We start from the raw sequence: 25,609 nt of genomic DNA on the forward strand, positions 1-25,609 counted from the left end.
TGGGCAGTTTTCCTTATCTCTTCCACAACCGATTCTCCCTCCAGGGAGACATCTGCTGATAATGGGCTATTGAATGTCACTGCATGACTGATAAGAAGGATAACATCCCATTGTGAGATGCTCCGCCCAGAGGGAGGAGCCAAGCATTCCTACCTGGATATAATCTGGGGTTGTGGGACACCAGACTCAGGCTTTTCTGCTCGATTTCCAGGAGGACTGATTGGTTAATTAATTAAAACATCTTTCTCACACACCATCCTTGAGAGGGACAGAAAAGCAAGGTGGAAAAACACCACCTGCAGATTGTTTAGAATAACAAGTTATCACATTCCTACAACTCCCTAAAAATTCTCACAAGCCACTGTGAGAAACGATTGCCGTTTCTCTCTCCCTGACCAGGCTGATATCCACACCTTGTCAAACCAGGACATTGTGATACATGTGAGTCCTGTCTGGACAAAGCACTCTAGCTGCCCAAACTCATCTTCCTGATTTATAAGAGAGGAAAACAACAGGAAATTAAGAGCCACAAACCAGTATGATTCCATGAATAAGATAATAAAAATAGGGATACTTCATCTGTAATATCACAGATGTCTTCTTGACAACCAGTGTTTTAGCAATTACATTGCCTCATGCAAATATTTTTTGTCATAAGCATTTTCCACTTTTAGGGGAAGATTAATTTATCTGGATTTAGAGAGCGAACAGTAACTTCTGTCAGTGGCTGATTAGTGTGCGTACAAAGGAAGGACTGGGTGGGGATTCACAAGTCCTTTGGAAACAATGATGTTCCAGTCTCAAAGGTAATTAAGCACCAAGAACTCAAATGCCAAGATTCAAATGAGAAATCTTTAAACCATGACGAAGCTTTTCCATATGCAAGAATTGATCCCAAACCATCAGATGCTTTTAAAATATTGACTGTTACCAGCACATTAATTGCCTATCGATTTCTCCAGTTACAAAGACAAAAAGGCCCCACGTAGGATTTGAATAACAAAATCAGCAGTTCATTTTCAGCTTTTCAATCCAGTCTTAATAAGTCTGGATCTAAAGTGCATTTCTATAGCTGCACTTTAAAAGGTGGTTGTGTCTGTATAAAACATTTTCAGTGTATGTGAATAGCACAAGGGTGTTTTGTGTCTTGTTGTACTCACTCATGACATAAAATAACAGCATCTGAGTTTGCTGCAGTGCTGCAGCCAGGTTAAAAGCCCACCAAACTGAGGCCAGGTCACCACTGCATTATGCCACTCACTCCAATTACATGATTTGAATGTTACCAGAATACAATGGGTTGTAACAAAGTAACCAACCACAGCCTTACTGAAATGGAACATGCAGACACGAGTTATTAAACCAAAGTCTTATGGATTTGCAGTATGGTTGGTCTTCTGTTCTCACTCGTTAGTCAGGAAATGCCTATAAAATACAAAAATACATGTCCTCACCTTGATGGCAGAACAATTGTCCTGGATTGCCAAGCAAACTGTATTCTATTTGCCATCTGTGTAGCAGTTGTCTTCTGTTAAGTGGGCAGTTTTCCTTATCTCTTCCACAACCACTCCTCCCTCCAGGGAGACATCTGCTAATAACTGGCTATTGAATGTCACTGCAGGACTGATAAGAAGGATAACATCCCATTGTGAGATGCTCCGCCCAGAGGGAGGAGCCAAGCATTCCCACCTGGATATAATCTTGAGTTCCTGGAACACCATCCTGGCTTCTCCACTGGATTTCCCAGAGGAACAGCCGCCTCTTCCACTGGATCTTCAGAAGACTACACCCTTTTCTACAGAGTCACTGCTCCAACAGAACCACACCTGACACTCCAGGAGGACTGCAGCCACAATTCCAATCCCCCCTTAATTTTAAATTTATAGCAATCTGGAGGGAGGGGGTTTACATTTTCCATTTCAGGGGAGGCTCCTGCCTTCCTTAGCAAACACCAGTCTTTCCAAACCAAGACAACAATATTGCAACGTGCAAAGGAGAGAGTTGAGTAAGGAATGCACAGTTCAAGGAGTCAAGGATATATTTTATATATACACAGGGCAGAGAAAAAAAACCCAAACCCTATCGATGACAAATCAGATGCTGTTAAAGCCTCCTTGGACAATTCTATTTTGATCAGAAAAGAGGAGATGAAAAATTACTCTCAGTGGGGAAATGAAGGACAAACATAATCTCAACATTAAAACAAGGTTGATGAAAATCTCCCTGCCTTTGTCCTTCTACCAGCTAGGTTTTATGACTCAGAAAAATGGGCACATACCACATGATAAATTTCATAAGAGCTTAGAGAAAAATCATGAGTGCAGCCCGAAGGGAGCTTTGTTCCGTTATCAAGAGTCGCAAAATCATCTTTTATCATTATTGGCATACAAATGTAACCTCCCCTCCAAATAATAATACTCCCCTCCAAGCAATAACTGCAGTCTTTCCAGACTTCTACAATGCAGGTACATTTAATCCCTATTTAAAAAACAGAAAAATTTGTTGCTGGGGAATGGCACTAGGACCTGCAGCATGGAAGACTAGCAGAAAACAGAGCTGTTCTTCAAAGGCCAGGCACACATTAACCTTGGGATGAAGTTTAGCAGTGTCAGGGGGGAGTTTTAATTCACACCAAAGCCCTTGCCACAACAGTGCACTGCCAGTGCAGGTGTTGGACAGCGAGCCCCATTAACAGGATCCCATGGAAGACAGGACAGAAAAGCAGTTGGATGGTGGATCCGTGTCCAGCAGCTTGTACAAACTGTGACAAGATCCCACTCCATGTGCACGAGCATCTCTGGTTCACAGCCACCCCTGTCATTCTTTAATTTGAATTAATGAACAGGTAACAAGTTGTTCAGCATGTTCAAGCCAGTTATTCACTTACCACAATTCTACTATGAAGACTCTTAATAAGGACACAGACAATAATGGAAGAGCTTTCCCTAATGTAAAAAAAAAAAAAAAAAAAAAAAAAAAAAAAGAAGGTAATATAAAAAAGTGCTTTAGGAAACAGTACATAAAGTAGATTGCAAAACATTGCATGCTTAAACACACAGATTCAATGCTTTAGTTAATGTACTGCAATGAGTCCTCAGTATCCACATGTTTAAAAGTGCAGTCCTTTCTGATGCTTGCTTTTACATTAGCATTTGATTTTCTTTTTCCAGGCAATTGATACCACTTACATTTTCCAAGGACTTCCAAAGGGGTAAATAAATAAAATAAATATAAACACCCTACAATTAGCACTGAAATAATGTTGTCATTGTGTACTAAAAAAATGCAAAAAAAGTACTAGAATTGTTAAGTGCTAAATAAAATAATGGCTCAGGCTTCTCCAGGAAATAGAATTGACTGGACTTCAATTCACACTGAATTCCCATGGCTTATTGTCAGAATGAGAAATAAAATCTACCATATCTTTCTCCTCTTGCCAGCTTAAGGAGCAAAGTCACCATCAAAGGGTTCAGCAGAGGAAAGCAAAAGGGAATCATGCAGAAGAAATCCACCAAAACCTAAATCAAAACAAGCCCACCCACCCCAGCCCCTGCAAAAAAAAAAAAAAAAAAAAAAAAAAAAAAAAAAAGTAGAAAGACATCCTATAGCACACAACAGTTCCCCAAAACAATTCACCGTTAATGATTTTTTCCCTCTCTGTTTTTAGAGGCAAAATGCATTTCTTTTGCAAATACTACATTTTCAGCAGAACCAGAGGTTCCTCCTCAGTCCTGTGCTCCACTGGAATGGGACCCAAGAGATCTTGGTGCTAACTGCGAAGGAGCACCCTGGAGAAAAGTGACCCAAGTGGTTAAAGACTACGGGAAGTCCAAGCTTCTACAAAGAGCTGTTCCAACAACAAAGCTGGAGGTATTTGGCACTTTTCACTGCCGGATGAGGGAGTACCTGAGGCTGCAAAGCCTCTTTGAAGCCTCTTAGGAACACGGCTTTAGGAGCTTGGTGCTGTCACCTCAGGGCAGGTGCCTGAAACGCTAAGAACAAAGAACCCCACTGCAGGATCAATGGTACATTGCCAGGAGGTGTTAGGAAACCTGCTGTGCTTTTCACACAGCTGTAAACAACACAGCTTTCCCTGCAGGAACTGAGGGCACCTGAGCACTAAAGGAAGGTTGGGAGCTCCTCAGAGTACTGAGGCTTTTGGAACAGCCTCTGGCATTCTCAAAAACAGCCAGAGAGAGTGAAAAGCCTCTGTGAGTATTAAATAATCTGCTAAGAAGCTGCACCAGCTTTGATGTTCAGGCAACCTTCCCCTGGTTTTATTAAAAGTGGTTGAAAAGCATGTAGCAATAGCAGGAAGAACAGCAGTGAAGCCTAAAAATGCTGCACAAATCCAAACAGAACAGAACTGAATATTAACTTCTATTTAATTCAACTTAGTAAGTCCCAGGGATGAAGCAAAACACAAGAGAGTTTTTAGGATTTAATATTAGTTTTGATTTTTTCCTGATCCTATTTATACCTATCCATCACTGTTTATAATGCACAGATTACTCCCCATACCTGACCACAACTAGAAATACTCAGAATGTGAATTTAGGAGAGGTAACTACTTGCTTGGCCATAATTTATTAATCAATTCAGGCTTTCAAGTTGACCTGTACTTTTTCAGAATTAAAACCCTGCTTTTAAGGATGTTCCGTGCAGAAGCATCAGACTACCAGGGATGAAATAAAAAATGTGCAGAGAAAGAAGCAGAAAGAATTATCACCTTCACAGTGGTATATTACAAAAAGTGGTTAGAGGCTACAGCTTAGTGTTTTTCATATCCACTCAGTAATTTCCTCTATTTCTAACAGTGTTGTGTCTCAGCACCCCACAAGCCTGTTCAGGTCCCTTATGAAAAAGTTTAATTATATGTTTTGATGAATTTTGACTTTCCATTATTAAGATAATAATCTTTTACAGAAAATATGACCAGAGTATACAGAAGCAGCTCGTCTTTCAGTATGAGGAGAGGGCAAAGACCACTGTTCTAAATTAAGATTCCTGAATTCCTAAAGTTTAAGAACATAGTCCATAAAATGATATAGTTGAATAAAAAAAAGGGACACACACACACACACAAAGAACTGAATGTTTATTTTATTTGATGTATCTAAGCCTAGGATTTCTCAGAACACTGCCTGAGATTCCTAAAGGGAGAACTCAGATGTGAGTCTCAAATGGCTGGTTCCCAGCCAGTTTATTCAGCTACTTAGCTGCTGCCAGCATTTAAATATAGTAAATTATTTATATTAATGAGAAAATAATTTCAGTCATTAATTGCAGTTCTTTCAAGCTCCTCCTCCCTAAAATTACTGAGCTGTGCCTCCCTCTGAGGAGAAAAATCCACAACAAACCACAATTAGAGAAAAGTTTTAAGACGTGACTGAAATTGGCCATCATATAAAAACAGATAAACATGGGACCACCTGATTTTATTTTAGAACTTTTGATTAGTGAAAATTGAGAGTCACTTCAGTACACTTCATAAAATAAGCCAACACCTTCTGCAGATCCTGAATTTCAGTCATTTCTGCTAGAGAGCATTCTCTTCATTCTATAGTATGCCAAACAAGAGCCAGGTTTCCAGTTCAACACCCACCATGATTACAATTTTCAAGCTCTGTTGCAGAACTTCAAGACACCTCAAAGGTGAACAAACAAACAAAACAATCTTTCCAAAGCATCAGTCCAGAACAAATCCCCATGCTGTGCCCTTCCATATTAACAACAAAAACAACCCACAAGAAGCCCAAATCACAGAGATGCACTCAAATCAAACTGCTATTTTAACTTTGTTCTCCTTCTAGCACAGTTCACAGCAGTTGTGGCTTCTACCACTTGACTGGGCTTTGTCCTCGTGACTGTTCTGTCTTCACATAAGTGTCATACAGTTCTCTCAGATGCAACAGCAGCTCCTCCAAGTTGTCTCCTGTCAGCGCAGACAACGCGATGACCCTCTCAGCTACCTGCTCCCTAAGGAGTGGCAGATTGATCCTGGACTGAGCAAGGTCAACCTTATTCCCAATCACAACACAAGGCCTCTCAGATAAGCCTTTTCCATATGCTTCCAGTTCGTATTTCAAGTCTTGCAGCTGGATCCAGGGCTGAGGCACAGAGAGATCCACCACGTACAAGAGGAAGCGGCAGCGTTCAATGTGCTTCAGGAAGGCCATCCCCAGCCCACGGTTCTGATGAGCACCTTTGATTAGGCCAGGAATGTCAGCAACTACAAGAGAAATTTCACAGTGAATCCAGCAGATCCCATAAAACGCCCCCCAAAAATCCCCCAAGTCTTTTACTGGCCAGTGTCAGTGCTTTTAGAATTATGTCTCAGTGCCTCAATATTAAAGCACAACTCACGCTAAGTTTGCTGCTGTTATCTTTTGAAGCACCCAAATTTAGATTATTCCAGTGCAGACAGAATACAGACTTAGTTTGGAACTAAGGGTACCTATAAGTGAAGGTGAAATGGGCTTTCATTAGAGTTTTCTTTGAAGTTCTTCAGAACTAGCAAGAACACTACAGAACTCCTGAATCTATTTCTGCAGCATTTTAAAGCATTTACAAAGGTGACACAAATTGCTATCAAGGTACACACAACAAACTTCAAATTCTTACCTGCCACTTGTTCATAGTCTTGATAGTGGACAATGCCAACATGGGGGTTTAGGGTTGTGAATGGGTAGGCAGCCACAGCTGGCTTTGCCCGGGAGATGGCTCTCAAAAGGGAGGATTTGCCAGCATTGGGAAAGCCCACCTGGAATACAAACACACAAATTTCTCAGTCTTTAACAAATCTGCAAAATTATGCTAGACCAGACAGTTATTCTGCAGTTGTTGGACTACATCAAGAACATTTTGCAGCAAAGCATAACTTTCACAAGTTTGCCAGCTGGTGTTAGAATATTTCCATACTCAAATACAAAAATAGCTTAAGCTCAAAGTTGACTGAGCATTTTTCATTTCAGAGGATGATAAATCTGTCACTAACAAAGTCAAATGTTTAAGATCTGTAAAAAGAGAAATACAGGGATGAAACAGATGATTTGAACTTTATAATTTAGGGAAAAAAACCCACAAAACCAAGAAAACAAACCAATTTAAAAGAATTCTCTATACTGTAGTATATGCTCATCTGCATAACCAGCAGACAAAGCTGCTGTACATCATCAGCAACCACTGATGAATCTTGTTTCTCTACGTATAGTATGGATTTTAGCAGAAGTAGGACAACACTAAGTAGCATGAGAGTGAGTGACAGCTCTGTGAATCACTTTGGACACCCTTCTACCAAGTAACAGCAAGAAAACATTGAGCATCTCCAAACAAGCAAGCCAGGGGCTAAGAAAATGCTATCTCACATTATTTCTTCAGTCAGTCATGTGGAAGCTGAACCAACAGAAACTCACCAATCCTGCATGAGCTGTTGTCTTGAGCTCCAGATGAAGGACCCTCTCCTGACCTGGCTCTCCTGGAGTAAATAATTTCGGAGCGCGGTTTTCGTTGGAGAGAAAGAAGCGATTCCCTTTCCCTCCAGCTCCTCCATAGGCTGCAATGTACTCCTCTCCATGCTGGGTGAGGTCAGCCACAACTTCACCATCCTCCTTCACCAAAGTACCGACAGGGACCTCAAAGGGAAGAGGTGCAAGCATTACACCGAAGCTCAAAGCCTGCAGCAGACCCTCCACCAGCTGATTTCAGATTTGCTGAAAATCACTCCTGCATATTCTCAAGGTGAGAAGCCCAAAAAGAGAATTGTCTTTCATGAAACTCACTTTCTGAACTCAAAACAGCACCGTCAGACAGTTACCCTCCATTACACATGAGATTTGCACACAACAAGGTTCTCCAGCTTGAAAATCAGCCATGTACCAAGCTACCACACAGCAGGCAACACCCACTGACTTACTTTAACATACATGTGTGCACCGTTAGCTCCATAACAGTTTTTGCTTCCTCCTCTCTCTCCGTGAAAACCCTGATAGAAGCGGAACACTGAAGAAAGTGATTTCATTTGCTGGTCAGCTGAAAAGCAAAAGACACACATTTTGAACACACTGCTTTAGTAAAACAGGCACAGAAAAGCCAACTTGTGACTGTTCTTTCCCTTTTTGAATATTGCATGAGTGCACATCCTATTTACTATTTATTGTCCCTATTTTTTATTTACTGTCTCAACAATAACATATCAGGGAAGACTAACATCAGTCTAAGTTGTGATGAAGTTTAATTGTCTGTACTTAGCTGCTTAGGTTTATTAATGTGGTCATTCCAAACCAAAATTAATTTGCTAGATTAGATTTTAACACAGGGTGGTGGTAGAAGCAGCTTTATTCATCTTGAGAGGAAAATTGAATCAGATCTTAACGTAACACAGTCAGGCACCACTCACTAAAGTATCTGCAAAATACCTCGATTTTCAAAGTTCTTTCTAAGGCTTTCAGTGTCATTTATGTCCTCCTTATCACAGCTCAGGACAAAACTTCTAAAGCAAAGACATCTCATACAGAAAGAACCATTTTAACCTTTTTGCCATTTACCATTTCTTACCATCCGTGCAGGGCTGTTTTTCCTGGGTTGGGTGTTAAGCAAGAAGACAACAACACAACACAGATTCGGTGAGGTTTACCTTTAAAAATGACATGACCCCCATCACCTCCATTTCCACCATCAGGACCTCCGAACACTTTTCTGGGCTCACTGTGGAAGGAATGGCCCCCGTCTCCTCCTTGTCCTCCAACCACACGCACTTTCCGCTGATCCACGAAATAACGTGTCTGCAACAAGGATGAGGGTTGCTCCCTTTTAGTACAATTTATCAGACTCATCTTCCAAGAAGTTTTAGTCAACAGCCAGACCTGCTATTTTTAGCCATGATGAATTCCATTTAACAGCAAAAAAAAAAAAAAAAAAAAATCAGAACTCTGAATCAGAATTCTGCTGCCATTCACAGATCAACTAAATGCAGTGTACTGAGAGTAATAATAAAGAAAAACAGATCTCAACTTTCAAGTATTTTAAAAGCAATTGCCTAAGGCTATGTTGATATCACTTTATCTATCTCCAGAAAAGGAGCTGAAATTCCCAAGGGAAAATATTAGGGAAGTACATTCATTGACAAGTGGAATTGTTTTCACAGAGGCATGAAAAGAGAAAGCATGACTGTGATTACAGTAACTTTCAAATTCTGTCAGTTACTAAGGGACTTCATAATGAGAATGGGCTTTAAGGGTCACTTTAAATAAATGGCACAAATAGTATGTGAGGGAGACAAGTCTTCTTAGTGTTATGATACCAAAGATAAGCAACTGGAAAAAAAAACCCTCTCAACTGAACTTTTGATAATCAAATTTATTCTACTACTAAAAAGTATTTGGCAAAGTATTTGGCACCACCAAACGGCGAAAGAGTAAACTATGGCTTTTAATGGGAAGTGATTTAAGGATCATTAGAAAATAAGATTTTCCAGAGACGTGTAAATAGTAAAATAAGATGAAGAATAAATTCTAGGACCCCAAAGTTTCTCTGACATAAAGTGATGCTTGTCTGGCAGCTGACTATACCGAAAGACTAAAAGAACAGCGAGAAACAAAACAATATTTTAGATTTAAAGCTAAACCACCATTTTACAGATTCAGCTTTAAAAACCTTTTTGCTTTCTAGACTTACAGATGCTTCCAGCCCAAAGAGGCCAAAGGGGAAGTGGACCGCTACTACGACCACTGTGAACACCGAGAATATCGCAGGGCAGACTCACTGCCTCACTGTTCTGGAAGTCAATTATATTTTAGCCAGTATTTCCTCACTCACTGAGTTGTGTTGGCGGGAGCTGTGTCTGAGGTACCCCGAACCCGCACAGAGCCCAGCACTTACCAGCTGCCGCTCCGAAATGGCTCTCTTCTGCCTCAGCCGCCTGTCCTTGGCGCACCGGGCGCAGGTCGTGGAGAAAGCCGGCGGGCTGAGCAGGAGCAGGAGCGGCTTCCAGGGGCTGCGGCTGCTCCCCCCGGCCCCGCAGCGCCTCAGCGCCCCGGCAGCGGCCGGGAGCGCCGAGCCGCCCAGCCCGGCCCCACACAGCACGGCCATGGAGGGACGGGGACGGCCCCGGCCCCGCCTCGGCCTCCCCGGCGCAGCCGCTGCGGCGAAGCCGCGCCCCCGGCAGCCCCGGCCCGCCTCAGCCCCGCCTCAGCGCGGCCCGTGCGGCCCGAGAGCGGCGCCCGTGAGGGCTGAGATAGCCCGCCACAGGATCCGCAACGGCTTGGGTTGGAGGGGACCTTAAAGATCGTCTCGTTCCCCCTTCCACTATCCCAGCTTGCACCAAGCCCCGTCCAGCCTGGCCTTGAGCGCTTCCAGGGCTGGAGCAGCCCCAGCTTCTCCGGGCACCCTGTGCCAGGGCCTCCCGCCCCTCACAGCACCGAGCATCTTCCTAATACCCCATCTAACCTTGCCCTCTGCCAGCTTGATCCATTCCCCCTTGTCTGGTCACTCCAGGCCTTTGTAAATCGTCTCTTTCCGTCTTTCCTACAGCTCCCTTCAGGCACGGGAAGGCTGTAATTAAGGCACCCCAAAGTTCCCCTAAGCAGGCTGAACAATCCCGATTCTCTCCGCCTTTCCTCACGGCAGAGCTGCTCCATCCCTCTGATCAGCTTGGGCCTCCGGGCCCTCTCCAAGAGGTCCATGCCCTGAGGGGCAGAGTTCTCCCTCCCTCGCTGCCCACGCCGGGATCAGCCAGCACCCGGGGGATTTCTGGGCTGGGGCATGGCCAGCTCTCACCCACCAGCACCCCCAAGGAAAGCGTAACCTGAGCTATCCATTCCATCTGCCACAAGAAAAGTACCACCAAATCCACTTTCAGATAATATTTAAACTAAACAATTTTCAAGCATTCTGTATTACAAAACAGAAAATGATACAATTCATGGAAGAAGTCAAAATGCTGGCATCACTTTGTTTCCACATTAATACATAAAAATGGACGACACATTAAATAAATGTTTTGTTATTAACAATTAGAAATATTAACACCAAAAATCATGTATAAATTAGGAAATAAATGTACAAACTATTTTCAAAGTGCTCTTTCAAATACATTATATACACAACATTCACGAAGTTCTTAATGTAAGACATTTCAGATTGATGTAATGTTGCTGTTTCGGTTTAAGTGTTGCTCATATTCTCTCAAAAGCATTTCAGCACTTTCAAAAACCACACAAAAGGCATATTCCCAAACTGGCAAAGAGCAATATTGCATTCTTCTGGCTACCTGTAATAGTAATTATTATAAAGAAAACAATCTTCCTTTCTGTTCCTTTCTATTTGAGAGTACTTATTTGTATGAAAACACCAGCAGGAAAGATGAGAGAAATGAGGACTGACTGAAAAAAAAAGTCTTCTATTTTACCAGTAGCTGAAATTATTAACAAAGGAAGGACAGTGCTTGGACAACATTTAATAGTAAACCTCCTAGTTGTCTAGATAAAGATCTTCTTCTTTAGGAAGAAAAGGAAAAGGAAAAGGAAAAAGAAGGGAAAAAAGCAATGAATTGAGAGATGTTGTGTTTTCCTTGTGGTCTTTGTTTTTCAAAATATAAAGTACTTGAAATCCCATAAATAACACCAGTCAGACAAAGAAAAGGAGAAAATCCTACACAGTGTATCTACTTTTGTAAATTTGCAGTTAAACTCAAAAAATGTTTTTGAGTTTAATGTTAAAACAAAAAATGTTTTTGTTTTTTTGGGGCTACACAGCCACCTCAGATTTTTGCTTCAGAGAAATTTGGACACAGTATTTTGTTCAACACTTATATAAGTATTTTAAAAGCGCATTTTGTTTCAACCCTCCCCAAGACTTTATAAGAACATATAAAACTGAATAGAAGCGACTTACATTGTTCATACTGATTTTTACATACCACTAGTTTTTCTCTCTAAATTCTCCCTCTATAGGTATTCTCTCACTGGTTGACCCCATTAATAGCTCCCCTCTCTATATGCATAATAGTATCTCACAATTAAAGCTGAATTTAATTGCTTGTCCGCAATAAAGATGCAATTTTTTTTTCTTTTACCTCTGAACTATTTTTCTGTCAAGCTACAACAGGAAAATAAAAGTGATGATGAGGTGTAAGAACAACAGACCACCAAATTTGACAATATTTATGGTTATAATGCTTGCTGGGGAATCTGAGCAAAGGCAGCACAAGAATCAGAATAAAGAAGGATGCCAGCCACCTGCTTGCAAAATTTGGCACAAAAATGTATATGCAAATTATAAAATTTGGAGTAGGATATTCAAGACGGGACTTCTGCCAGATGTTTTTCTCAGCTAAGCATGATATGAAGCAATATTGACATCAAGCAGGCTGACACTGTAGGTCTCAGAGCCCCCTTCTGTTTTTCTTTCCACGACAGAAATACCTTTGTTTACACAGACATATAAAAGGTGCTTCTATTTATTAACATTTCTATGATCATAGGTTTGGATCCTCTTTCTGTACCTTTCACAACAGAAATGTGGACTTATGCAGATTACTGAATTTTAGGATTTGGGTAGGTAGGTAGGTATTACAGAAGTTGCAGTAATTTTTTGTCATATAGCATAGAACTGACATTTTATAAGGAATATACCCATCCCCTTGTTCTGTAGAAGTAAACTGAAGAGCCATGGATTTTGGAGGCTGGCAGGTAATCTTCAATGCATCCAGTTTAAAAAAGATCAATAACTTACCACAGGGAACTTCCCTGCACTGAGATGTGACTGATGGGCTTTGCATTGGGCCAGACTGCAGAACAACCTGGCTGCTTTCCAGAACGGGGCACAACTGTGATCTAATGATCCTAAAGCTATTCAGAAACATCGAGAATGGGACAAGAGGGGGTAAATGGAAAACTTCTGCATTGTATCAACATACAGTACTATACACAGCACCAAATATCAAACCATTAAAGCATTGTCTTGTTACCAGTAGTGCACTGCTTCATATCCAGCATGAAATGAACACTGTTCACATACAGACGCTGCTTTGTGCTAAGGGGTAACCAACATATTACAATTAATCAAAACTGCCTGTACATCCAGTTCAAAAGATTGAGATACTATTGAAAGGAATCTGACACAGCACTGTATTCTTTTATTGCTGGTAATTTCCATATTGTCCCTGTTAAAAAAAAAAAAAAAGAAGAAATAGAAATGTTGAAGGATAATATATTAGAGGCTTATTGCAAGTTATGCAATTTCTTTTGGTCTGTGAATTTTACAAGACCTACTGAAGTATCACCCATATACCTGCACCAAATTATCAGATAGATTTATACACAGAGCTAACAGCCATATCTGCTTTTTCAGAGCAGAGATTTAGACAATTTACCTGCTCGTAGCCATAAGGCCTCTGTTGCTGAGCGGATGGGCCTGTCTGGGAAGCTCTGTAACTTCCATATTGCTGCCCCTGTCCCTGTTGGTAGCTGGAATACTGTGAAGAGGCTCCTTGTGCAGGACCTGAGAAGACAGTAAAATCCATTACAGGCTTGATTTGCTGGAGTTTTTAACAGCTGACACAAACTAAAGCTCTGTGAGTAAGAACTGTGAGTAAATTCTGCCCAGACCTCCCTCTAGGTTTGCACTAGGAGGTGTTAATACCAATGATGATGTAGTTGCAGCAGTGTAAACTTCAGGTTTTAAACTTAGCTCAGAAAATGTTATAGTACTTCTAAGTGAAGCCTCTCTGAAACCTGTATTGGCACATTTCTGTGCAAACTACCTGGCCTATATTTTAGTAACAACTGCATGTTTAAATTCCTATCTAATCTGGCTGTGCCACTATAAGCAACAGAGGAGTGATTCTCTGGACTGTTGATGATCTTTTTCATGTCAGTTCAGAAGGACTGGGTGTGTAGGAGGGCTGGGAACCCAGGCAGTGACCTCCTGATGATGTTTAACATAAAGTCAACATGAAGAAAATGTGTATTTTCTAACTTCTATCAAAAGAGAGAGGGATTTGAGATGGAATGCAGTGCTATAGTTATATATGTTACTGCCCAGAATCCCTTTACTAGATCTTTGGCTAATTTTGGTACACTGTTAATCCAAGGTTAATCAAGGAAATAGTTTATAGTTTATTTTAGCTTAGGAATGGAGGCATCGGGGTGAAACACTGCAAACACTTGACCAGCCACTGAGAGTTTTCTTACCATATCCTTGCTGTTGTCCTGGGTAACTCTGTTGATTTGGGTATTGCTGCTGGGAATATGTTTGCTGTTGTGCAGCTCCCTGTTGGTATCCTGCCTGTTGCTGGCTGTACTGAGAATTTCCTGGAGGGGGAAATATTGGAATTGTTTGGTCATAGATGAGGCAGGTATTTCACTGTACACGTGGATCATAAGGAAAACAAAGGCATAAGGAGCCTTGGTTAGAACTCATACACAAATACTTTTCTTAGAAACAGATGATTGGATTTTGCCAAGCAAGATGTTTATTTCTCCAGTGATTTTTAATTCTTTTGAATGGGAGAGCTACTTATTTATACACATCACTAAACAAACAAAGAAACAACATGTTCCCCAAAGTAATTTTTTTATCACAGAAGGGCTTCAGAAGAAAAAGTCACAAAGATAAGTCTACCAGGGTAAATATCTGCTTTCTCAAGAAGCCCTTTCCTTATATTTTCTTCTAGAAAATGATGTTTATTCATATATCCCAGAAAGACCACTTATCTAGTTGTTACTGGTATTTTTTTTTCAAATACCTATGATGGAAATTCCATGTGCTGTATCCTGAAACAACAAAATGAACAGAGGCCCTCTAGAAGACATCACTTCTCCTAAATGCCACCTTGCTGCACCAAAATTCAGTTAGTGTTACCAGTTAATTTAGAGTTCAGATATCTTAATAATACATTGAATTTACTGTTAATATTTTGCTGTATTTTCCTACCTCCTTCATAGTAGTGCTGTGTAGAGTCGTCAAACGACCGGTCGTAGCTCTGTTCAGTATAGGATGACTGCTGATAGGCATAATCACCATGTCCTGCAAGGAGTCACAAAGATTTGTCAGATACATTCTTAATGGGACCACAGACACAGTGTTGAATATATATTGAATATATATTATGAATCTGCTTATGCACCAAGATAAGGCTAAGAGCAAATACAGAGCCCTTAGGGAGAATATAGAATACACAGCAAGGAAAGTGACACCAATGGATTAAACTCTTGTCTTTACTAATCCAAACTGAGCTTTGGGCTCTTTTTGAGCAGTTTATATAGCAGGGTGCACTGATGGGGATGTTTTATATCAGGCTCCCATCCCCTGGGATTCTAATTTTCCAGCATTAAATTGGAAATGAAGCATAATAGGTTTGCCGTGTCCTTGGACATGGCAGTCGTGGTGCTCTGCACTTCAGCAGTATCACGGTGAGCCCAGCTCAGAGGAATTACCATCTGGATAGTATTGCTGATTCATAGGTTCTGATGAGCCTTGGCCATGACTGTACTGCTCACTGTAATATTCTTCCTGACCCATGTACTGCTGCGAGGAACCTGCAAGGCACAAGACAAGGCAGACTGAGCCTGTGGACTCCTAAGGGACGCTTTTCTCTTATCGAATATATTTTTTTAAGAAAACAAAGTTTATGTCTGGAAAAGCAAACAACTGAGAGCAGTCTTGCTCACTAGAAAAAGGAAATAAATTTGTATTCTCAGACAAAGAATGAAATTGAAATCACACAACAGTCAGTAATACATCCTAGAATCACTCACTGCTGCAGCAACACCAAAAGTAAGGGCTGCATTTCATCTACTAGTCTGAGTTATTAGAATGCACAGGAATGGATTCCATGCTCAAGAGCACAGTCAGAATTAAATATATTTTCATTAATACATTAATTTGTTTCTTAGCAAAATTCAGTTTATTTTAGAATCAGTCTAGCAGCTTTATTACCTCTTAGAATTTTATCCAGAGAGGTCTTAGAGCATGATAGTTATCCTCTGGTGTTTTCTTTTCCTTGGCCTAATTTTTCATTCTAATTGCTGGCAAACTGTATCTTCTTTCCAGAAATGTGTTCCTTGCTAACTGTGCCATGTTAGAGCTGATCCAACACCATGGGAAAGAACTGAATAGATTCCCAGTGCCTCGAATGAGCTGGATATCAAATTGTTTCTCTTTCCTTTAGAGATTTATGATCCCTTTTAAACAGAATTATTTTTCTAAACACCCAAAATAATTAAATAGATGAATCTTGAAAACAGATTGAAGTTCATCTCATTGTCATGATACTTGCACCATTCAGGATTTCCTGTGCTCCTGGCTGGGATTCTCCATTTGTAAACGTGACTTGGAAATGTTGGTGACCTGTGTACCCCACAGGACAGGCTGAGTGTCGTCAGCCTAATGAGAGTTCTATCCACAATCTGATAGCAATTTTACCTTGCTGTGAAGCTCTGTAAGGGCCCATGGGTCGCTGCCCCATCATGCTGTTGCCTTGGTTGCTCTGGCTCATCATGGCAATGGAGGACTGTCCCTGGTAGTGCTGGCTCCCTCCTTGTGCCGAGTTGTAATGTGACGTTGCTGCTTGCTGGTGCATCATGGAGACTACAATGGACATGGAAAAGACTGTTTTCCAAAGATGAACATGGGGCAGTTCTCTCCTAGTCTCTCTGGAAGCAAGTTAAAACCTTCAGCTAATATGCATCCTGATAATTCTGTGAATTTTCCACAGGGGGAGATGTTTTCCTACTGGATTTATTTACTCTTCTGCACTGGAATCCAGAAAGGATCTTATTACATGGTCAGTTCTTGCCATTTGCTTCAGCAGATATTTAAAAATACACCCAGTCTTGATTATTATTAGCTTACTTAAAAGAATGTAAACCTTATTGCAGTAGGGTTAAAGAAAGAAACAAGAAATGATGTTTGTTCCGGTCTACCTCCTGACTATTTCATTGCTGCATTTCTTTCCTAATATATTCTTTCTTGTGCTTCCATCTTCTCACACACCTCATGATTATAGAGTTTAAGTAAACTGCTATTCTAGGATTTATTTGATTCCTAAATTTCATGCTGCTGTAAAGAATTCTAAAGCATCAGACATCCCATTCAATGCAATTCAACTAGCAAACTTTTTTTTAAATTAAGAGATTGAATTGTCTGCTAGTCTACTAATGCCCTGCAAACAATGTGAAGTACCAATAAAATAACAAAATGGGCTAGTAATGTACAAACTGTAAATGTGTTATACTCTGGCAGGTTCTTTGTGCTTGGGTAAAGGTGCTGCTCAGACCCCTCCCATGGCTGTGGGATTTGCTGCCAGGGCTATCAGACAATGCTGCTGCACCTCTACCTAACCCTCTTCTCCCCAGCTCAGCCCTAACCATGGCGAGTCAGCCTAAGTTAAAGCAAGTCTGAAACTGTTCTGAGTTACACTGACGCCTGAAATTCAGAGATGTCTTAAAGCTGTCTGTTCCTCAGGTAGGTTTGTAGCTGTCTACAGAAAATATTTACAGAACAAAGTCACGTGTGGCAAATCCTCTGAGGTCAGTGGAAAGTCCAGGTGGCCCAGGAGGAGGAAGAGGGAGCTTACCTGGATTGGACTGCATGTTGATGTTTGTTCGAGAGACGTAATTGCCTATTGAGCCCTGGCCTTGCATTGGCACGTTCTGAGAGGCAGGCACTGTGTGGCTGTAACCAGGGCCAGTCCCGTGGCTGCTGACAGTCATACTCAGAGAGGTCGTGGGCATGGTGTTCTGGCCTGACTGCTGCATAGACACGTGGTTAGGACCTACAAAAATGAGAGAGAGCAACAGGAAAATCTGAGCTATTATTGGCAGTGCACAGCGAGCATGAGGCCTTTCTGAAATACCTTATGATAAGGCAAAGCAAAAAACCAAAAATCCTCATTATTAACACTCCCTGTTATCTACAGACAAATTAAAACTGCCTGCTGCGCAGTTAGAGCAAACCTCCTGTTCCTGGAAGCCAAATCCAGGCTGTACAGGACTGCAGATGGAAAGAACAAAATCAGCAGCAATGCCTTACAACCACTTCCTTCCATGTTTCCTCTGGAGACATCCCAGCCTTTTGAAATTTGTCCTTTCATCCTTCTTGTCCTGCAGTTGATTCCTTTTCCCCCTTCACACAGGTGGTGACAATGGGAAGGCACAGCAGTGGCTGAGAGACACTTTGCACATTGCTGCATCCACTATTCCTATATAGTGGATATAACTATATATAACTAGTACTATATAACCAGTATGTATAACTATATATAACTATATAGTTCCTCTATAACCAGCTCACCTTCTTAGCTGGGGCTTCTGAAGTACCAACGGGGCCTCTGCTCAGAGAACAAACCTATCTCTCCCTTTCCTGAAGGTTTGACTAAAAGTACCTCAGAAGAAGATAAATTTTCCAAGTCACCATAACAATCCCAGTTGTTACTCCCTTTCCAACATCAGAATGTAATCATCAAACTGCTCCAGATACATCCTGGGTTTGTATCATCCTGCTTATCTGGCAGTGTGCTTAGTTTTCAGAATCCTGTCGCAGTTGGGTAGCTAATATTGGGGGAAATGGGATTCTTATTTGTTGTTTATTGCTGGAAATAGTTTTATGAATGAGTTTTGCAAAGTTGTTTTCTGTATATTCTGTATAATTCTGTATAAATTCTTTAATTCTGTATATTTCTGTATAAATACTGTATCTTGTTACTATTCAAGTTGTGATGGTACATATTGTTGTCTATCTAAATTCAGCCATATTGTCAATCTCAATCAATTTAGGTGGAATGCAGAATCCTTAGAAGAGGCAGAATTATGTTGCAATGTTTAAATAATGATATTTTAATTCAGGGTTATTAAGTGTATCTGCAGCCTCTGAAAAACATCTAACTCATTTAGTACAAACCTTATTAATTTCCCTTAATGGTTTTCACAGACATCAAAATAAGAACATTTGCTGTAAATTATGATATTTTCCTCTGATGAAGAGATGCAAGCAGCAGTTTCAACAAGAGATGAAGAGAGACAGCTCTCTGGAAATCAGTGGAGCTGGGTCAAAATGCTGCTACAGAAAATTATCTCTGTGTTTTGCTCTGGTTTGTTTAAGTGGTAAAGCTGATCCTGGTGCAACACAAGGTCACACACTGTGTGAATGGAGATAGCAATTGCCTTGAGTGAGAGATGGAGTGAAACAAGTGTTGGTAAACCTTGCCTTATTTGCATGGGGAAAAAATAGAGATTCTTGGCCCTCTTTAAAATAAGAAAAAAAAAAGGTTGGCTAATTTGTGATTCTAAGGGAAAACATGTGGATGAGTCCAGTCCTTAAGACTTCCAGTCTGCTTCTTTCAGTCAGCAGCAAATTACTCAAAAGATCTGGAGGAGGCTGGGGAGCAAATCAGAAAACCAACAACAGTAGCACTGAAAATGACTATTCTTAATAACAAAAAACAATGTTTTGACTGACTTAATATATTACTCATGCTCAGCATTAAATCTCTCAAAACAAAGGCCCTGAAAAATGTAGTAAGTTCACTTTACAGGTCCCTTATCCAATTGTTTAAAAGGTACAATAGGTTTGATCACGAAGGGATTTTCAAAAACTCAGAAGTAATTTCATGGCTTGTGTCTGCTTTTGAGTCCCCCTGCCAAGGTCTGTGATTTTACAATCAGATATTTCTATTTATAGAAACTGGTTTTGCTCTCTGTCACTCTAGGAGACACCCACAGAAACAACTGACTGAATAACTACGATCAACAAAACAAACAGATTATTAACAATATAAAATGCACACATTCAAAATTCTTTTTCAATTAGTTTAGTTGCATGAACAAAACCAAACAGATCATATTATCTTATTAATATGAAATGTCTGTGCAAATTCTTTGACTGTGTAGTACAGTCTCTGCAAGCTTTTGTAGAGGACAAAGACTGGTGCAACACCAAATGATTTGTAAGGAGAAATGTATCCTGGAAGGTCTTTGCAATCTGAAGGCTTGGTTGTGTGGTTAGTCATGCAAGCAATTCCATTTTACCCTGGCCAACCCCGCCACTTCCATGACAAAAATACTGCAACACATCATTTTTCTTACTGAAAACTTGGATGCATCTTTACTTGGTGATTTGAATCATGCATTTAAAAAAAAAAAAAAAAAAGTCTTTAATTTCCTTTGCAGAAACACAAAGCACTCTGCAGAAGCCAACATCATTCCTGCCTGTAGCCATTTTGTGGTGATTTCAGCATGTGCCTGAAATCCCCATATGCCTGAAAGGTGAGTTAGGAGAGGTCTTTTCCAGCTCTCTAAGTATATTCTGCATTAATGATTTTGTTGCCAGGCAACAGCAAAGCAGCACAAAGGGGACCAAAGCTCACCATTGCTAATCTGACTCTGCATGAGGGAGGAAGGAGGAAGGCCGGTCCCGATGGCATCGCTGAGATTGCTCTGGGAGTGGAGGGATTGGTTGGATGCGCTCTGACTCATCCCTCCCGGGCCCAAGTTTATATTTTGCGTTGGTGGCTGCGAAACAACAAGGAGGAAAAGCAAATTTTTTGGTTAGGTTTTTAAATAGAAAAATAGCAGCCCCCAAATTAGCCCGGCTATGACTAAAAGCCGCCTCGGTTAAATACGTGTTTGCTTTGCTTTTTGGGTGAACCTTTCTTGGTTTGACTCCTCTGTGTGAATGTCATTGAGCATGACAGAGCAGCTGACAGGCAGCAGCACAGTGAAGGGCTTGAAATTATTGTGTTTGTCACAGAGTGTGGCTCCTGTGCTCGTTCCTCTGCACTCACATGGATTTCCAAACACAAGCACTGCGAGGAACGCATTAGCAAAGACAACACAGGAGCGTGGTGACAGATTGACCTTTGCCAAGCTATGCTGCAGTTTGTGCTATGTGTGGTACTTCCCAAATCAATCCACTGAGCAAGAATAACAACATGTGTAAAGACAAACCAATGCCTGAGTGTTGAATTAGATTTTTGACGTAAAACAGCAGCATTTTTTTCCCCCAAGTAAAGAATAGAGTAAGAACAGGTAAGAATATTGAATCTGAACAAATGGAGCTGTTCAGACTGCACCACTGCATCATAAAAGAGATTAACACAAATGTCCCAAAGAACATAATTTAAACAAAGTAAAAGTAACTTTTGATTTGTTTGGTGGTCTGCTTGGCCACTTCAAAACTTTCATCTGGAAAAATACTAAAAAATGGTTCATTTATAGTAATCTGAGACAGAATCAAAGAACATTTCCCTCTGGCATAGCTAATGTATCTGAGGGAAATAACTATGATATTAGTTATACTAATAACTAATTATTAGTTACAGTAATTGTGCTGGTACTTACAGCAGGAAGCAAGGACTGCATATTCTGGTTAGAGTCTGCTATTGTTGCCAAGTAAACCAGGTTTCTGTGCAAGATTTGTTGGTATCTACAGAACAAGGAGTAAGGCTTATTTGGAAAGGGTTAACAATACACAGAATTCCAAGTCTTTCTCTTTTTTCCCCACCTATTTACAAATGGTTATTTAAATTACCTTAACCCATTTTTAATCTGCCCTAATACATAGCAGTAGCAATGACCCGTGTTTGTGCTGTCATGTTTCCCATCAAGGATCAGCGTGCTCAATACCTCTTTTACACAAAGGATAAACTTGGGGGAAGGGAGAGGTAAAATACACCCTCCTTTGAAAGCACTTTGAACTGTGGAGCTGGGACCTCAGTCTTTGAGGACTGATACCCAGTCAGCTGCTCCAGCAATCTTCCCTTCTCTGTCTGTCAAGGGCCCTGCTAGGAATGAAATTCCAGAACTCCAAAGCCCAAAACCTGTTTTCCCTGCCAGCAAGCTGAGAAGAACATGATTTTTTTTTCAAGAGTGCTCTAACTGGAGTGTTTACACAAGTAAGCACCACCAGAACCATTTATGCCTCTTCACAGTTGTCCATGAACTGGAAAAGCTCCTAGAAAGGAACAGGAGTGTTTCCAAGAGCAAACCAACAGCTGTGCCACTGAGCAAAGGGAAGAGTCAGACTTCAGGAAACATTTCTAACAAACTCCTGAATTCGTAATACTCACTGAGTACATTCTGCAGTTTTCCCCTTGCTCTGATAATCCATAATACATTGTATTAGGTGGTGATTTTCATCTAGCATCTGCATAAAAGAAATAGGACCAAAACATGTTACTATGAGAATTGTACAAAAGTCCTGTATTTTTGTGATCCTCTGCCCTCCTTGGCACTGGAAGGTGTTTTCTGCAGTTTTGTTGCCTTGTAAATTGCCTACATGTGACTTAATTGAGCCACAAGGTTGATTTAATTATAAACAGTTATCTTTAAAGTAGTTACTTGAAATACCCATACAGAAGAATGAATGGACTTACCTTGTTCCTTAAATGGCAGATAAATTCTGATGCTGAAGAAGGAAAACACTTTCACTATGAATTATCTCTGCCTCATCCCAAAATATCACCCAACCCTTTCCAAAACGTCAGGTATTACTAACATGCCTACTTTTAAGTAGGAAACAAACTTTCAAACAATTAAACCTCTTCCTTTTCCTGCGCAGGACTAGAGCATGCTGGCAGCTGAACCTGATGAAGTACAAAATTTGCATCACTGCAGCTACTGAAACCATGTTTAAAGAGAATTACATCCCAATATGTCCTTACTTTTATTTAATGAGCTCATAATATGATTAAAAGCTTAAAATATCCTTTGATTTGTTCTGAAATTTCAGATACATTAGTTTGTCTCTTTCTCCCAGATTTCTTGTGAATGCAGCACACTTTCTCCAGTGAATGAATAAATTAAAAAAAAAGAATACCAGCAAGTAGAAATTTAGATTTGCCTTTGGCATAATAGATCTTGCAGATACCACTGCTATCAAGGGCTTGCAAGATTGGGCCTTTGAAGCACTGTGTCATGAGGGCAGGAGAGTTCTTGAGGAAGGAACCATTTCTGGCTCAGAACTGAATTTTACTGCCCTGGAAATGCTATTTGATGAACTACTTTAGAGGAGCACCACCACTACTCTATTGCCAAAAGCTCTAACTTCCTCTGTGTGAAATCTATTTTAGGAATATTTGATATTGGGATAAGAACAACTTTGAAAGATTATTAAAATTGAGTTAATAAATGAAAATAAGCTGTTTATATAATATGAATGCAAATAACATTTTTCATTGAAATTTGTATATGTTCTCAAAAGCTCACTTTAATGAAGACTTTTGGAGGTTTTTTTCCTCCTGCTCTCTCTGCTCCATTTCCATCCTTGACTATAAATCCCATCCAGGTCCTGTGCCTGCAAGTCTGTTCCTTAGCACTGCTGTTTGTCAAACAGAAAATCACTGCCAACAGCCCAACACTGATGAACAGTCCCAAAGTAACCTGACAGCAAATGCACCTGAGATGGGAAATGATTTCACTCATTATTTTTAGAGAAAGAACGTTTTGAAGCTTCCATGAAGTTTATGAATATGCAAAAAGGAAAGGGCTTGAAAATCGAACAGAAGATACTTTATCTGCCCTTTGTGGGTGTGTGTTTAATGACAAACAACTGAATTATGAAATAATTCCAACTGATTTGGAGGCTAGAGGAAAACTTATTCACCGAGTCTGAAATATTCCAGTATTTAAAATGAATTGGTTCACAACACCACGTGCTGCAAGAGCTCCACAAAATGGGATGTTTCCAAACAGTCTCCTGAGATGCAAGTCATCTCCCTAGCCCCTCTCGTGGCAGTTCGTTCTGCCCTCATCTCTGCCCTGTCACACGCTACCACCGAGGGAATTCTTGTCCCCTAGAAGTCGTAAATTGGCACCAGATCATGGCTTGGCTGCACAGCCCCTGGTGACAGGTTAATTGCTGTGTTGGCAGTGGCACTTCTGCACTGGTCACTGTCAGCGAAGGGACCACACGGAGCTCACACCTGGCTCACACCACGCCACGGGGACCACACCTGAGCCACGGGGAACGGCCAAAATGACAGCAGAAGTGCACCTGACAAACAGCAGTGACAGTGAAAACACGCACGTTCTTTATTGCCATTTCCAGCCTCGTCGCTCCTGGCCGTCACCTTCTGCAGGAGAAGGGTGCCAGGGTCTGCTTGTGCTGCCAATCCTGGGAAATAGGAAACAATAACTTCCCAACTCGGCACCCTCTGATTTGGCCTCCACATGAGACCCATGTGGGGATGTCCTCTCCAGAGAAAATCTTTCAAAACCTTTGTTTGTCACTAAACATCAATAAATACATCAAAATAATAATGATAATAATAATAATAGTTTATGAAAAATACCAGTGGCTGGTGCTCCCTCTATCTTCTGAGAGATTAAAATTCTGCATCCAGATACAAAAGAAAACCCTTGCAAATTCGGTATTTTATTTCAATTCATTTTTTTAGGATGGATTCTTTGGGGGCCAGAAGCTGACATACCATCATAAATTAATCGCATATTTGCAAATTTTATTGCCGTTTCCCAATGTATGCTTGGCAGCGTTTCCCCTTGGCGAGCAGCAGGGATAACGTGCCATCCCGATTTTATTCCCTACGTCCTTCTCTCGCTCGCTTTGCAGCGATCTGAACACCTTTGCTTTGTTCCACCTCCTCCTCCTCCTCCTCCTTCCCCCACCTCTCTCTCTCCAGCTGTCCATCTCTGCAGCCCTCGCAAATTCACGAGTTTTCCTGATCGCCCTAGAAATCAGCCTCCAGCTGCAGGAGCATGGACAGAATAAATGTCTAAAATTGTCTGTATAAAAGCATGCTCTTTTACCTTCTGGATAGTTTGCTGGGTGACCTCCCCTTTGCCTCTTGGGCGAGCAGAAGCAAAGGCAACCGACATGGTGGGGGATTTTTATGTGTCTATAATATATCGGTTCCAGGCTCTAATAATATTGTTATTATCTGGCTGCTATTGCCGTGCGAGGATTCTCCGCAGTGCACGGGGAGGGGGGCGGCCGCAGATGGTACGATCTGCGCCCCGCGAACACCCGCGGGCGCCGCGCCCCGCGCCGCCGGGCACCGCCCCCGCCGCGCCCCCCCGAGCCCCCGCGGCGGCGGGGCGGCGGCGGCGGCGGCGATTCGGGGAGGGGACGGGAGCGGCCGCCGCCGCCGCCTCCCCGCCGCCCGCACATGGTGCGGTCCCGGCCGCCGGGCTCCCGCGGCCTCGGCCGCGCCGCCCGCTGCGCCAACTGCGTACGCCAAGTGCGCCCGCGCGGGGAGCGGCGCGGGGCCGCCTACGCCAAGTGCGTAGCGCGCGGGGCGCTGCGAGCGGCGAGGGGACAGCGGGGACGGGGAGCGGTCGGGGCAGGGCAGCCCGGCCACACGGGCACGGGGCACCTGTGCTGCCGGGAAAGGCTGCGAGAACCGCGGCTGTTCAGCCTGGCGTCGGGGTGACCCCCTTGTGGCTCTCCAGTACCTCACGGGGACGCACAGCAAGGATGGGGCAAGGCTGTTTACAAGAGAGCGGAGTGACAGGGCAAGGGGAATGGGTCCAAATCGGAAAAGAGTAGGTTTAGGTTAGATATGAGGAAAATCTTCCCTGCGAGCGCGGCGAGGCCCTGGCACAGAGAAGCTGCGTTTGCCCTATGTCTAAAAATGTCCGAGCCGGGGTTGGAC

The 25,609-nt window shown here is 41.8% G+C and overlaps 2 protein-coding genes across 2 annotated transcripts; both read right to left on the bottom strand.

The window, feature by feature from the left end:
• Positions 1–5,083: 5,083 nt before the first annotated feature.
• Positions 5,084–10,098, bottom strand: MTG2 (mitochondrial ribosome associated GTPase 2). Its single transcript, XM_053958483.1, has 6 exons — positions 9,880–10,098; positions 8,636–8,783; positions 7,916–8,031; positions 7,416–7,634; positions 6,625–6,763; positions 5,084–6,232 (listed from the first exon to the last, which is right to left on the bottom strand). Exons 1-6 carry the CDS (start codon positions 10,087–10,089, stop codon positions 5,838–5,840), a joined length of 1,227 nt encoding a protein of 408 aa, XP_053814458.1. The 5' UTR covers positions 10,090–10,098; the 3' UTR covers positions 5,084–5,837.
• Positions 10,099–10,847: 749 nt separating this feature from the next.
• On the bottom strand, positions 10,848–24,920 carry SS18L1 (SS18L1 subunit of BAF chromatin remodeling complex). The gene is made up of 11 exons (XM_053958479.1): positions 24,765–24,920; positions 22,067–22,143; positions 21,339–21,423; positions 20,366–20,510; positions 17,579–17,776; positions 16,426–16,590; positions 15,438–15,539; positions 14,935–15,027; positions 14,193–14,312; positions 13,373–13,500; positions 10,848–13,162 (listed from the first exon to the last, which is right to left on the bottom strand). Exons 1-11 carry the CDS (start codon positions 24,831–24,833, stop codon positions 13,136–13,138), a joined length of 1,209 nt encoding a protein of 402 aa, XP_053814454.1. The 5' UTR covers positions 24,834–24,920; the 3' UTR covers positions 10,848–13,135.
• Positions 24,921–25,609: the final 689 nt, after the last annotated feature.

Source organism: Vidua chalybeata, chromosome 17 (assembly GCF_026979565.1).
Source record: "Vidua chalybeata isolate OUT-0048 chromosome 17, bVidCha1 merged haplotype, whole genome shotgun sequence".
Lineage (NCBI taxonomy): Eukaryota > Metazoa > Chordata > Aves > Passeriformes > Viduidae > Vidua > Vidua chalybeata.

Bases quoted from the DNA above. Each gene is read 5' to 3' on its own strand.
- MTG2 (XM_053958483.1), bottom strand. From the start codon at position 10,089: ATGGCCGTGCTGTGTGGGGCCGGGCTGGGCGGCTCGGCGCTCCCGGCC. The intron at 8,032-8,635 runs GTAAACCTCACC...TTTGCTTTTCAG, and splicing joins GGGTCATGTCATTTTTAAAG to CTGACCAGCAAATGAAATCA. The intron at 6,764-7,415 runs GTGAGTTTCTGT...TTTGTATTCCAG, and splicing joins CAACAGCTCATGCAGGATTG to GTGGGCTTTCCCAATGCTGG.
- SS18L1 (XM_053958479.1), bottom strand. From the start codon at position 24,833: ATGTCGGTTGCCTTTGCTTCTGCTCGCCCAAGAGGCAAAGGGGAGGTC. The intron at 15,028-15,437 runs GTAATTCCTCTG...GACTCCTTGCAG, and splicing joins TCAGCAATACTATCCAGATG to GACATGGTGATTATGCCTAT. The intron at 13,163-13,372 runs GTAAATTGTCTA...TTTTTTTAACAG, and splicing joins GGCCTTATGGCTACGAGCAG to GGACAATATGGAAATTACCA.